The sequence below is a fragment of the Taudactylus pleione genome, unplaced genomic scaffold (genome assembly GCF_031769625.1).
Source record: "Taudactylus pleione unplaced genomic scaffold, aTauple2 ptg001086l, whole genome shotgun sequence".
Lineage (NCBI taxonomy): Eukaryota > Metazoa > Chordata > Amphibia > Anura > Myobatrachidae > Taudactylus > Taudactylus pleione.
This window is the reverse complement of record NW_028285487.1, coordinates 2,473,066-2,487,733: the sequence shown is the minus strand read 5'-3', so window position 1 is coordinate 2,487,733 and position 14,668 is coordinate 2,473,066. Positions and strand designations below refer to the sequence as shown.

The following is a 14,668-nucleotide window of genomic DNA, read 5'->3' as shown; positions in this document are numbered from 1 at the left end:
CATAGTGCCTAAACCTAACCCTCCCCCCCTTACTTCCTAAACCTAACCCTTCCCCAGTGGTGCTTAACCCTAACCTCCCCCTCCCGTAGCCTAACCCTAATCTCCCACCCCCCACCCCATGACGCCTAAATCTAACCCTCCCCTCCCGCGGCTGTCCTAATCTGCCCCGCTATACTTAGGTTCGGCATCCTTGCTGTTGATATTCCGGCGTCGGGATGTCACCTCCTGTTGGTATTCCGGCGCCGGTCTTCTGCTCGGGTAGTGGCGTTCGGGCGCCGTGACTTTTTCAGCCAGGATGCCGAACGTCGGTATTATAACTACATCCCCCTTCCAATATCGGAATATTTTAAATCTGGGACACAAGCAGTGGGAGTGGCTGCATTCAGTCCGGAGGGTGTGTCCACATCATAGTGGGTATGACTGTAGATGTATGCTATATGTAGATGGCAAAAGTTGCATTAGTGCAACCCACTTTGTCCTACAGGAAGTGTTTGTCATACAGGAAGCGTTTGTCATGTAGGAAGTGCCTCTGCAACCATAACTGCAGTGAGTAAAGACAGAGGCGTCACACCGGGCAGTGACACCTGGCGTGTCGCCTACTGACACACCGCATGCCTAGGAGGGCGTGGCCTTGTTCCCACAAGGTCACGCCCCCTGCAGGGTTGTCTTAACAGCAGTGTGGACTCTGGGCAAAGCAATGCACTGGGGCCCCTACCCACCCATTCACAGGAATAAAATGTAAATGGTCAATAAAATTAAACCCTCCTGCATGCCCATCAGATCTCCCACACATGCAGAGAGACTCTGGGCCTGATTCAGACCCACTCGCGAGTGCTATGCGCTCGCAAGCAGGTCGATGGTGGCTCAGTGCGCATAACGGAGCTGGCTCCATCGTGCGCATGCGCAAGACCCGGATAGCGACGGGCAATCCGTCGCTCCGGGTCTCGTACCAAAGGGGGCGTGCTGTCGATGTTGAGTGGGAGTGCCCGAAAGCACTCTGGGGCTTGCGGCAACGAGACCCTACCACCATCTTCCTGGCCGCTCGCTATAGCTGTGGGTGGTCACCCACAGCTATGTGAGCGACCGGGAGGCAACTCTGAAAAACCAGAAGGACGGCCCTAATTTAGAGGGAGCGCTCTGTCAGAGCGTCCGGTTCTGAATCAGGCTCTCTGTCTGACTGGTCTGAAGCCGGCGGATGAAGTCAAACTGGGACTGAGATGAGTACTCGTCACCAGGGATGGGGGATGGGAGGGAGGAGGTTAGATCGGAATACAGTGCACCTGAGGACAGCTTATAAAAATATCACAAATTTACCAACTGGCTGCAGCTGCAGGGGAGTGGGTTGGCGGGCCCCTACAAGATTTGGGCCCTTGGGCAACTGCCCAACAAGCCCAATGGAAGAGATGGCCCTGGCCCCCTGAGTCGTCCCGTTTCGGGGTGTGTCTGTGTGTCACGCTCCCCATTGTTATCTCCAGGAGCTGCTGGAAATCCCCCAGCCTCTCCGGCCACTGGGTGTAATGGATGATGCTCTCCAAAGTCCTGTGGTGATTTGCACACAGGCGGCTTTACAATGACCTTGCCTCCAGGGGAGTAAGATCAGGCCACCTTCACCTCTTTTTCACTCCACTAAAAACATCACTTTAATGTCATGTTAGTACGTGCATCAGGGGTTCAAACAGCAAGACCTAAACCTGAATCAAGGCATAGTACTGATTATCAGAGATACACAGGGGTCTATTTACTAAGCTGTGTTAGGAGATAAAGTGAACGGAGATAAGGTACCAGCCAATCAGCTCCTAACTGCCATGTCACAGGCTGTGTTTGAAAAAAGGCAGTTAGGAGCTGATTGGCTGGTACCTTATCACCGTTCACTTTATCCCCATAGACCCCTAATACAGCTTTAGGACCATAAACCTTATTACTCACCATATTAGTCAACAAGCCTTAATGCAGACATCTGTGGGAATATAGGTTGGAATTCCAGCTACACTGAATTTCTTAAGATTCTAACCAGTCAACCATAGGCCTCCATCACCTGGTCACAGTAATTTGCACAGGATGGGGGGGGGGGGGGGGGGATACTGGTTTCACAATCATTAAATCACTTTCCATTTTGACACCTTTAAATACATCAAGACACATTCTCGTAAGGATTACCGAGCCATTGCACAATATAACATACCAGGCTAATCTCATGTGGGCTTGTAGATAGTGGTTTGAAGTGCATGGATTATATCTCATCACATTTGCTTCAAAACAATAATATTTATGTCTTGATAAGAAAGCTTCCAAAAGTGATGTCATGTAAATGATGGTAAAATATACTGCATGTAATCGTGGCGGAGGAAACCGCATTAGAGAGAATGAGGAAAAACAACTGGAAAAATGAACTGGCTTATTTTGACAACTCAGTAATGAATACACGTTTTCAGGGTGCAAATAAAACTTTAAAACAGACTTGGCTACTTTTTTTTAAAAAATAGGGGAACTGTGAAAGTAACACATAGGTGCTGTGCGAAGGTGTGTCCGCCCCGCCTGTGTATGTATATATACATAAACTTTGTTCTTCATGATAAAATGTGCTAAAAGAAGGCAGGATTTACAGATAGGGAATGAGGGATGTGGGGGAGTTTTTATTTAACAAAGTCTTGCCATTTAAAAAAAAAAATTTGTTTACAGGTGCGCTGCTTTGTGGGAATTCAGGGGGACCCACTCGATTTTCCCAGTAGCAGCCTAAACGTAAAGGCCTAGGGTTGGTTATCAATTGGTCAGGGTCCCCACACCGTTTTGTTTTTATCTAGCTTTTTCTGTTTGTTTGTTTGTTTTTTACTAACTAATATATAGAAGCCTGCACAGATCTTAGGGATCTGTGCAGCGCTTTCTACCAACAAGCATGTCAGAGGCCGGTCATTTACTTGGCTAGGATAGCTGCAGGTTTGATGCAGATTCCAAACAGCTTGTACATTTAATGGGGGAAAATCAGTAAAACTTTATCTATTCTGGTTTCTCTGTGTTCTTGCGTCAGTCGTCAACTTAGTAACTTGGCGGGATGCAGCCACACCGGGATTTCAAATCCGCTGCTTAGTAAACTTAGGGCCTGATTCAGAGCCGGACGCTATTTGCGCTCGCTCGTCCAGAAAAAGGGGCTGGCTATTTAAATTAACTGTTCGCTCTTTGCGGTCTGTTCACGCCTCTATGTCTGAACGAGCGAACGAAACATGCGAACGTAATTTTGAAAAAAATGCCCCCTGGCCGCTCACATCATACGTCATGTCCGCTATTTATTAGATTAATCGAGTACATCAGACGGCGTATGAACTGCTCGCTATTCTTGTGGTTGGTTTTTCCTACCACAATCATGCGAGCAGTTCTAACTATAAAACAACCAAGTGACGTGGGCAATGACGCTGCTTTGTTAATTATGCACACCCATTAAACGCCCGTTTTGACCTTTTGGCACGCCTGCGTTCGAATCTCCACTCCCCGTTTTCAAGCACCTTCCCCTGTTACCACCCACATACGCCTCATTCTGTCACTCAAAATAGCAGGCATTCGCTATTTAGCGAGCACACGATTTTCGGCCGCACTGACTGGTTCGCGCATACGTATTACAATCCGTACGCATGCGCAGTTGTGCGAACATCGGTCGGAACGAACGAGCGGCCGCTTACGAGCGGCTCTGAATCAGGCCCTTAGCCCGTTGTGTTGTCGGAAAGCTTTGAGACACATGAATGACAAAAGGACACAGTACATGGTTTTGCTCAGGATTTATCATTCTAGCAATGTTTTTCACCACCATTTGTAGGAGCTCTTAGTGACACAATTATGTCTGTCCACTCATAAGAGGAAGAGCTACTGAGTATAATGTTTGCACTATTGAAAAGCACTGAAGCACTTCACTGTAATAGTGCGGGTCAGGAAACGTGTGTATGATCTCATGTTAAGAGGTTTGTGTGCTTTGTTCTAGGATATCTGACTAAACTGCTACAGAATCACACAGTGTCCGCCTGTGACGGGGAATATCTGACCCTGCAGTGCCCTCGTCATTCCACCGTCAGCATCCTGTCTGCATTTTATGGACGTCCTTTGCAGAGTGCACCAGCCTGCGCCTCACCAGAAGCCATGCAAACCCCTCATCACAAGTGTCTTGCACAGACTGCACTGCAAGTAAGTGTCCTCTCCTCTCATCCCCGATATAAACTAGAGCATACTTGCCAACATTCAGCTCCCTCCTTCCCTCCCTCCATTCAGCTTACAGCGGGGGGCGTGGCCGCACAGTAATGTTGTTGCGGGGGCGTGCCCAGTGCGGGCCGGGGGCGTGGCCGTGAGATCGCGTCATCGCGGCTCCGCCCCCTCTTCACAATGCCGGAGTCAACGGCACTGTAAAGCGGGGGGCGGGGCTACGATGATGCGATACAGCGCGAATCGCGTCACCGGGCCCCCCGCTGCGGGGGTCGTGCTAGTAACTGTGCGGGGGGGTAGGGAGGGATGGCGGCTTGCGGGAGGCTTGCCTGCCTTCCCGGGAGGCCGGGAGCGGCACCCGATAATCGGGAGGCTCCCGGCCAAATCCGGAGGATAGGCAAGCCTGAACTAGAGATGTGCACAGACCCCCAGGTTTTGGTTTTAAATTTTAGTTGTGTTTTGGTTTTGGCAAAACCACCCTCAAAATGTTTTGGTTTTGGATTTATTTAAAAAATTTATAAAAACAGCTAAAATCATGTAATTTGGACATGTTTCTGTTCCTACAGTATTATTAGCATCAATAGCATTCATTTCCAGTCAATATTGTGTCACCCATATTGGCCAAAGGCTGCAGCGAGCTGGATGACTAAACTAAGCCACAGAGCAGCGGCTCAATCACATGGCACCTCTAGCAGTGGCAGACAGGGTGGCAGTTTAATAAGTATAGACCTACTTTTCCAGGACGGGGTGGCGTTCCCGGCTGGCCGAAAGAGTGGTGAAGTCTCCTGGAGCCACCCGCCCACGACCCCTTCAGGTGCCCACATCACCCTCAGCCATTCACGTACCGAGCACAAATGAGCGGTCTGGGGGCGGTCGGTGACTCTATCCGCGCTGAATTGCGACACTGTGTCACCGTATCCCCGGGTTACAAATGGCAGTTTAATACACTATACGACCCTATAGAATGTTTTCATTAATCAAGAACTAATAACCTAAAAGTAAAAACCTAGTAGAAATTATAATACATTACCAACACACTTCTCCAAAGCCGTTGCTTGTAGCAACGAAATAGTAAACTTTAAAAAAAAAAAATAATGTGTGGGGTCCCCTCCAAATCAATAACTCTGGACCTTTGGATCTGGTCTGGTATTGGAAAGTAGGGGGAAAAATAATGTGGTGTTCCCCCTTTTTCCCAATAACCAGCACCAGACTGAACCAGCCGGGGGACAGAGAGTGGGGTGGCTCTGATGACCGGCGGTGTTACATCGCGCAGAGGCGCAGGAAGTGGGCGTCTCAGTGCTTGCACATTCAGGCGAAGCCTACTGCATCAGGGGAGAGCTAAAACTAGCAATTGCTTATTATAGCAGCCACCAATCCGGCAACAGGTGTGAGCGGACACAGCAGCCTCCACCTCTAAATCAGGCCCACTGCCTTGCAGCAGGCTAACCCCAAGGGCTGCGAGCAGCTCCGTGGTTCACGATGGTCCCGATTAATCCTTTATTTCCCGGAGATGACGTCTGTTGCGAGTGGCAAGGGGGCGTTTTTAGACACTTGCGAGCGCACTTTGCCGTAGCTCGCTAAAACATAGTGGGCATCCTTACGAGACGCAGTCCGAGCACTTCATTACAATATCCGGCCCCTTTTTTTGCCAGCGAGCGAACGCATCTTGCGAGTGACTCTGAATGAGGTCCTATATCTATACAAAATATCTAAACGCCAATGGGAATATCTCCAGGAAATGTGGTCAAAGAAAAAAAAAATATTATTATGGCTTTGAAATGATCTGTCTCCCAGTCCTGTTTATATTGAGGGGGTGCTTTTTTTTTTTTTTTTTTTTTTTAGACAAGAGACTCTTACTATGACAAAATGTAAAGATAAGTAATAAAAAAGAGAAACAATATGGGGCCGAGTTTCCTTCCTTAATATAATGTGTAATATAAAACATAAGATAAGAGGAGCTGATTACAGATGTATGTAGAGGTACATGTGTGGTATCTTATTGTCTGTATGTATATAACCTCCCACACTATAAACGCATGCATTGCTGCTGCCAGTGATACTGTATAGTCACAAGGATTTCCGTATCTTATTGTTACAGAAAGTACTGGACGAGTGCCAGAATCTCAGGTCCTGCCAGCTTCCCGTGAATAGTCGTGTTTTTGGGCTGGACCCATGTCCGGGTACAACCAAATATCTTCTGGTGTCTTACAAGTGCAAACCTAGTAAGTAGTGCTTTCTATTGTATTGTGGCTCTGGAAGTGCCACTTACGGCTCTTGTACAGCACTCGGCCGGTAGAAAATTGCTGTAAACCGTGTTTGACTCATGTGAGTGACACAGGTGCTAAAGTGCCGCAAGTTTACGTCAGACTGGTTTTAGCATTGTGATATCAAGTTACAAGAACACTGTATTCATCACTGTGTATCATTTTAATGTGTGTTTAATCATAATTTTTTTAGATGAAGTACATTCTTGATAGCTACTTTATATGGATCCTATCTTGCACAATCATTTTCTATTACATTCTAGAAAATTAGAGAGAGAATATCACTAGTTTCTATGGGTAACACGACCACTTGTCTGATTTAGAAGCTTTAGTAAATCTGCCCCATTGTCTTAATTTGTAATGTTTTGTTTTTAGAATTTGTTTTCACTGTTGTTCCTCTATCTTGAGGGCCTAGTTATTAAATGTGTTAAATTAGCTTGTAGAAGCTATCACAGGGGCAATCCTGCTTGTGCGTTAACATCCAACTAATCATTTCAGTCAGGGTTCTGTTCTTCCTTTCAGCTACCCCATATTGCTCTGGTATACTTGTAACTACCCTTTTATGCTGTGTTATCTTAAGAAGTTGTCTTTTTTATGCACTTTAAATTGACCTCCATTGTCACTTAGCAATGTGAGCGAATTTTGCTGAAAAGTGTTAATTGTTATTTTTGCAGAGGGAGCTATTTATCATCCCCTTATTTTTGCCTTGATACATATAATATGTTTTCGCCTCAATAAGAAATTATTTATCAGGCAATGTATTAATATTTATTTGCAGGGACACAGGCTCCAAAAAGAGCCTCTCCTAACACGAATTTTAGCGCTTTACTACCAAGTTCAGACCACGCATGTGCAAGTGTTAAGGTGCCCACACACATACCGACTTTTCATCCAATTTGGCCGATTTCGACGAATCGTGACAACAGATCATGTAGAAAATGGCCAAATCATGAGTTTCTACTCTTGATCACGATGCCGATGCTCGTCCCCGCTCGTCGTACCTCGCATCTTCAGATCTGCCGTGCTGTAGGGCAGATTAGCCAATCTGGGATACAATGCATGAGCTGCAAGATAGATCTTAGTCAGATTGGACATTGTTAACTCCAAATCGTGACCACGACTGCCTGGGGAGAGATCAGGAGAAATCGTGTACATCGGCTGATTGGGAGCAAGTCTGTGTGTGTGGGCACCTTTAGTTACCAGAGAGAGATTCGATGGATCCCTCTTTGCAAACATATTGTGTTAATATAGTCCATAGGCTACAATAGCTGCCACCATTTAGAGATGGAATTAGCTATCAGGGGACAAACTTTGGGCCTGATTCAGACCCACTCGCGAGCGGCTGTCCGCTCGCAAGTGGGTCGATGTTATGGACTGAGCATGCGCACGACGGAGGGAGCTCCGTCGTGCGCATGCGCCAGACGCGACGAGCGAAGGAAAGTCCTTTGCTCGTTGTGTCCGATCAAAGGGGGCGTGCTGTCAATGTTGATTGACAGCACGCCCCCTTTGGTAGGCGTTCCGGGGGCGTGCCTCCCTGATGGGGGCGTTCCCACGGGAACGCCTCCCGTCAGAAGCCGGCCCACTGACATCACTAGTGATGTCAGTGGGAATGATTTTGGCTCTGATAGAGCCAAAATCACTCCGGAGCTTGCGGTTGAAAACCTCAACCGCAGGCTCCGGCTCGCAATTTCGATGGTCGCGATGGTCACGACCATACCGGCCATCACAATGCACGCTCGTATAGCCTGTGGGTGGTGACCCACAGCTATACGAGCGTCCAGGAGGACGCTCCATTTTCATGGAGCCCGGCCCTCATTCAGAGCGTGCGCTCTCCTCAGAGCGTACGGCTCTGAATGAGGGCCTTTGTTTTTAATTTCTTGGTAAATTTGGCAATTTGACTTTTACAATAGAGGGACAGCATCAGATAGCCCCGATGATACTTTTGTGAGATACATCATTAATGCGTCAATTCTTCTCACTATGCTGTTTCTCATTTCTGGAAATGTTGCTATTGTGGCTTTAGCAAACCTACACAGTGGTAAGTTGCAGAGCCGTAACTAGCTACTGTTGCCTCCGCGCAGAGCACAGCGTTCTCTGGGCGGCACTGCTGACCATCCACGGTCCCTATATTTGGCTATCAGGGTGCCTGGAACGGCACACTGCAGCCAGAATTACAGGTGCAGGGCCGCCGTGAGAATCTTCTGGTTGTTGAGGGGGCGTGGCCGGCATCGGGCACCGTAACTCAAAGTTAGCTGGTAACTTGTGATACAGTGCCATCTACTGTTCCTAAAGTATAGCTTCTCAGAGTATACTCAGCTTGTAGCTGTTACCCTACTTACTTTAACAGAGATATCTTTAAAATTGACGGCTGTAATTTGTTGTGAAGTGTAAATTCCTATTTTTGTTGTTAATGTATAGTGTTCACTCTAGCTCCGGCGGCAGGCAGTGTGTCGGAGCTAGAGAGGGCCACCTTGTGCGCGTGACCCGAAAAGGGGGCGTGGTCATGAAAAGGGGGCGTGTCTATAAGACACGTCCCCTTTTCGTCATACTTGGGGCGTGCCCGACACTTACGGACACGCCGGGTAGCCCCCAAGAGCTGCAGAAGGGAGAATAGATGCCGGGCGCATGCGCCCGGCGTCTATTCTCCGGCGGTGACCGGGTCACCGCACGTTTCTCCACCCGTGGGGCACTGCGTCCCGCGGGTGACGACGGCACCCGCAGGCTGTGAGGGCGGGGCGCTTTTTGCCATCCAGAAGGAGGGCAGGGCGCCGCGCCCCGCTAAAACAGCCTAGCGGGACGCTAATGTATTTGATGAATTCCAGGAGCGTTTTTTCAGGGGACCCTTCCAGATGCAGAGGACGTCGTCTATGTATCTAGTCCGCCTCCCAGTCATGACTCGTCCAGATGTGGTAATCCTCCCATCTGCTCATGAACAGGTTTGCATAACTGGGGGCGAACTTGGTCCCCATATCGGTCCCGGTCCTCTGCAGGAAATAGTCCCCATTGAACCAGAAGTAGTTGTGTGTAAGGATATAGTCAATGCCTTGTAGGATGAATGCAGTTTGTTCTGAATCTAATGAGTCGTCTTGGTTCAAATAGTGTCTAATACTGTCGAGTCCTTGTTCATGGTTGATGATGTTGTAAAGTGATGTGACGTCGCTAGTTACCAACCAGTGGTCATCACCCCAAATTGTGTCTTCAAGGATATTCAGTACATGTGCATCATTCCGAAACTTGGGCTGCTCATGGTAACATTTCCCAGCAGAGGAATCGGTAGATTCCGTCCCCAGTACTATCTGCATGCACATGCATGAGGGCGTGGCACAGCATGGGGGCGTGGCTGGTAGCATTACCCGGCATTAGGGGCAGAGTAGAGGCATGACCACGCAATTGCGTCATCATGGCCCTGCCCCCGCTATTCAATGAAGCAGGAGGCGGGGCCATGATGACGCAAGTCAGCGCGCTTTGCCTCAATGCAACCCTTCTCTTCCCTCGCCTGCTGCAGGATTGTTAGCGGGGGAGTCCAGGGGTAGCCGGCCTGCTGGGAGATTTGCCCGCTTTTCTTGGTGCCCGGGAGCACCACCCAATTTTCTGGAGCCTCTCAGCCATTCCGGGAGAGTTGGCAAGTATGATCTAGACTAATTCAATTTAATATGCCCAAAATTGTCATTGTGCCCCTATGAAATAGAACAGGACTGTGCACTTAGAGGGCGCCACTTTCTCTGTGTCCAATGGGAGCTCACTTTATCCACCATTGTGAGATGCACAGTAATGAATAGCATTAGAACAGCCTGATGTCACAGTAATCTGGTCCCTGGACTGTCGCTGTCTCAGAAGAAAAGAGATTGTTGTGTTAATGACTTCAGTGATTGACTCATTTTGTTACTTGGCACCAAATGCACAAATCCTGCTAGGCTGCAGCTTTCAGTCCCATTAGCACAACTCCTGTTATCGTTTCATTTTATGTTACCTGGCTTCCAAAGTAAATCACTATGTATACATATTTCATCTATTTATATTTCCTAAAAATGACTTTAGGAGAATAGGGTGGTTACACGGTACATGGGATCTGATATCCGAGAGTCCAGTTGTGATAGTAGAAGGAATTAAGGACAAACCGAGGTCAGTGCTGGCAGAAGTGGAGCGTGGTGAAAACAAGTCGGGCACTCAGTACCTGGGTAACTATGCAGAGAGACGTAGCCAAGGACAAGCCAGCTCAGGACACAGGTATCAATAGAGCACAGCCAGGCAAGATAGCAGGGAAACAACACGATAATCCAGCAAGGGAGCAGGAAGCTGCTGGGTTTTAATAGCCCAGAGCTTCCTCTGATTGGCCACTGATTAGGAACAGGCAAAGCTCATTTAGTGATTAGGAATCCCTGGGAAAAGATGCAGACAGGGAAAGGGACAGACCTGCAACACAGATCCAGGGTTCAGTTACTGACATCGATGTGAGGAGTGTGTAATGTAAATCGCAGTGACTCTAACACTTGCTGGAGACAAAGTTTTGAATCCCAGTTTTATAGTTTTTGAAAATGGCATTTTCGGATGTTTTACCGCATTTTTCACTTTAGTACATCCCACCCTGTATGAGGACACATCTGTATGGGCACATTTTGCAACCGCAATTTTGGGAGACACTGTACCAATGTATTCACGTACATCTATCCTCAAATTGCGCCAAGTAGCTCAGTTTGCGACTAAGCCACGCCATGCATTTCGCCACATATACTATTTCTCAAAATATGCATCTTATTCACATCACTAATGGGACAAAAGTACAATTCAGTTGTTCCCTGGGCGCTGGCGTCAGCACCCAACGCAGCTCCTGTGTGCAACTCGGGCACTAACCTGCTACAAGGCAAAAGAAGGAGCTCAGATACATGTGATCCGCGCCTAGCTTCATGTCACGCATCGCTGTGCGTAATCTGTGACATCATACCAATTCCTTTGTGACAAAAATACTAATCCTAAGTGCATAGTACACTGTAAGCGACTTTGTATGTGGCTATTATTATTATTATTACCAATTACACAGGTCTGCGAAATTTAAGGAATTGAAAGCTTTTTTAATAATACTTTTATATTCTTAATTCTACTCCTGTGTACATCAAGAAATGGTATATTAAAAAAAATTACCACATAGTTTACCTATAAGGGGGGTTACATACATTTTTAAGAAACAACAACAAGTTTAATTGTTTTTGACATATTTATTGTGAAATACGAAGAAGTGTAGATGATATCACTGTGTTTTTGTCTTAATTACATAATAGGAAAATATATATACTGCGCTCAGCTGACAGTAATAAATGTTCTGGTTGTGAATAGATGATAGAGTGGTAGTAATGTTATATACTCTAACTGTACATATGTGGAGGCAGCCTCTCCCCAGCAGATCACACTGTACTCCTTAGCCCCGAGAAGACCATTCCGGGCATCCCATCCAGCAGCTCACCATCACCCTCACAGTAACATTGGGACGCCGCTATTACCTCTCTTATCAGACTATGGGCCTGATTCAGACCCACTCGCGAGCGGCTGTCCGCTCGCAAGTGGGTCGATGTTATGGACTGAGCATGCGCACGACAGAGGGAGCTCCGTCGTGCGCATGCGCCAGACGCGACGAGCGAAGGAAAGTCCTTCGCTCGTTGTGTCCGATCAAAGGGGGCGTGCTGTCAATGTTGATTGACAGCACGCCCCCTTTGGTGGGCGTGCCGGGGGCGTGCCTCCCTGACGGGGGCGTTCCCACGGGAACGCCTTCCGTCAGAAGCCGGCCCACTGACATCACTAGTGATGTCAGTGGGAGTGATTTTGGCTCTGATAGAGCCAAAATCACTCCGGAGCTTGCGGTTGAAAACCTCAACCGCAGGCTCCGGCTCGCAAATTCGATGGTCGCGATGGTCTCGACCATCGCGACCATCACAATGCACGCTCGTATAGCCTGTGGGTGGTGACCCACAGCTATACGAGCATCCAGGAGGACGCTCCATGAAAATGGAGCCCGGCCCTCATTCAGAGCGTGCGCTCTGCTCAGAGCGTACGGCTCTGAATGAGGGCTTATATACATTATTCATCTGTACAGTATCCTGATCCTGGACATTAGAATCCCAGTTCACCAAGCCATCGGTACTTGTAGTCCAGTTTATTCCCACCAACCAGCACCCTTTATTCTCACGGTTGGTGCAACAGACATTGATTTGCATGTGCAGTTTTTCAAGTTCTTTCTGGTTTAGCATACCTCCATTTAAATACCTTCTTTTTACCATTATACTATCTGTTTTGGTGGAATTTATGCATGACTGCTTAATACATTTACTATCGGACATAGGTCTTTGTATCATTGGTTCGGTACATTCAATTATAAGTTTTTATATTATACATCCCAGCCTCAGGTTTATGCACTGTACCACATAATTGCCTTTCCATTATAGAATATTGTTACCACTGTAATACAAGGTTAGAAGCAACTACCCCATACGGCAGCTATTGCACTACGTATGTACAGTTAGACTATATAACATTGCTACCACTATCATCTATTCAAAACCAGAACATTTATTGCCGTCAGCTGAGCGCAGTATATCTATTTTTCTGTTTATGACCTAGGGATAGAGTCAGCTATACCATACGGCAGCTCGCTTATTCTCACCACTCCCTTCTGTCTTAGTACGCTAGTAAATCTGTTCTACTGTATTAATTACATAATAAAATAACAATAAAATCACACAATAATAGAAACAAAACCATAATTATTGAAAAAATCGTTAATATTTTGTTTTCTTGTCTTCAAACTTCGTTTTGTCGCTTATAAGCCTTTTCTGTGTCCTCTGTGTATCATCCAGCAGTAGTCAGCCATCATGCTGACGTCCCAACGACCCTGGTATCTTCTTTCTACACCTTTAACGTCTTGGTGGAACCGTTCACCTTGTTCTTCACTGTACTCACCGAGATTATTCCGGAAATGCTCAATATGGGAATTCAAAAAGTTTACCTTAAAACTCATATTGCAGCCAATGTTTCTGTAACTATTGACAATTTCTTTGTAGTTTGGATCCTTGACATTGCCTAAAAATTTTAAAATCACTTGTACTGTATGAGTGGTGTGCACTGTGGGCCTGATTCAGAGACGGACGCTCTGAAAGAGTGCCCGCTCTGAATCAGAGCATTTTGGGGTTTTTTGGAGCGGCCTCCTGGGCACTCGCATAGCTGTGGGTGACCACCCACAGCTATTGCAAGCGGTCAGGATGATGGTCGCGATGGTCAAGACCATCGTGACCATCGGGCTTGCGACGAGACCCTTGTGGTAGGGTCTCGTGGCTCCGGAAGCTCTCCCACTGACATCACTTGTGATGTCAGTGGGGCTGTCCACAAACGGCAGGCGTTCGCTTGGGACCGCCTCCATTTGTGAAGCCACGCCCCCCGCCACGCCTACAAAACGGGGCGAGCTGTCGATCAACATTTGTAGTGAGCCACAGAGCGAGTGCTTTTTGCGCTCGCTCCAGGGCTCGCGCGTGCGCACTGGGCCACCATCGACCTGCTTGCGAGCGCTTGCAAGTGGGCCTGAATCAGGCCTTGTATATGTTCTGTGTGTATGTGTGTGTATGTGGTAGTAGGCAGAGGTTAAGATGAGCCGGCACAGGGCAAAACTGTGTTGCATCTGTTGTATTTGGTTCCACCTTCGCCAGCTCACCTTATAGTTCTAGTTGCTGTGTGTGTGCAATGTTCCTTTAGACAGTATGGGGTTTAGGCCCTTTGTAAATTTCAGCTCCAAGCCCATGTGGACCTTAATCTGGCACTGGAAGGGGGGAAGTTTTATGACGAGAGCTGAATTGCAACGTTCTATACTACCGACTGAATTCATTTAAGACAATGTTTTATAATAAATGTAGGCAGAATACATTTATTACTTTAAAAAATATGAATAAAAATTACTTCCTTATAACTACACATTTTGCAGAAAAACGTGATGTGATATGCAAAATCGGGAGTCATTTTTGTGTTCAGAAGCTAAAAATCTATAAGGATCACATAAATTTGTTAAAAAAAGCTTTTTAATCGCATGTTATTTATATAGGGATGTGCGCCGGACCATTTTTGCCGGATTTGGAGTTTGTTCTAATTCATCATTTGGATTTGGATTTGCCAAACTGCGGTGACTGGCTTTGGATTTGGATTTGGATTTTTTTTACAAAAATTTACAAAAAAAGCTAAAATCACAT

The 14,668-nt window shown here is 47.0% G+C and overlaps 1 protein-coding gene across 3 annotated transcripts in view; it reads left to right on the top strand.

The window, feature by feature from the left end:
* The window catches only part of EVA1C (eva-1 homolog C), a 103,292-nt gene that overhangs the window by 58,327 nt on the left and 30,297 nt on the right, over positions 1-14,668 (top strand). For all 3 annotated transcript variants that reach the window (XM_088461658.1, XM_088461657.1, XM_088461656.1), the window contains exons 2-3: positions 3,968-4,167; positions 6,281-6,404. In XM_088461658.1, the coding sequence (XP_088317784.1) occupies positions 3,968-4,167; positions 6,281-6,404 (324 nt within the window). The remainder of the gene's footprint in view (positions 1-3,967; positions 4,168-6,280; positions 6,405-14,668) is intronic.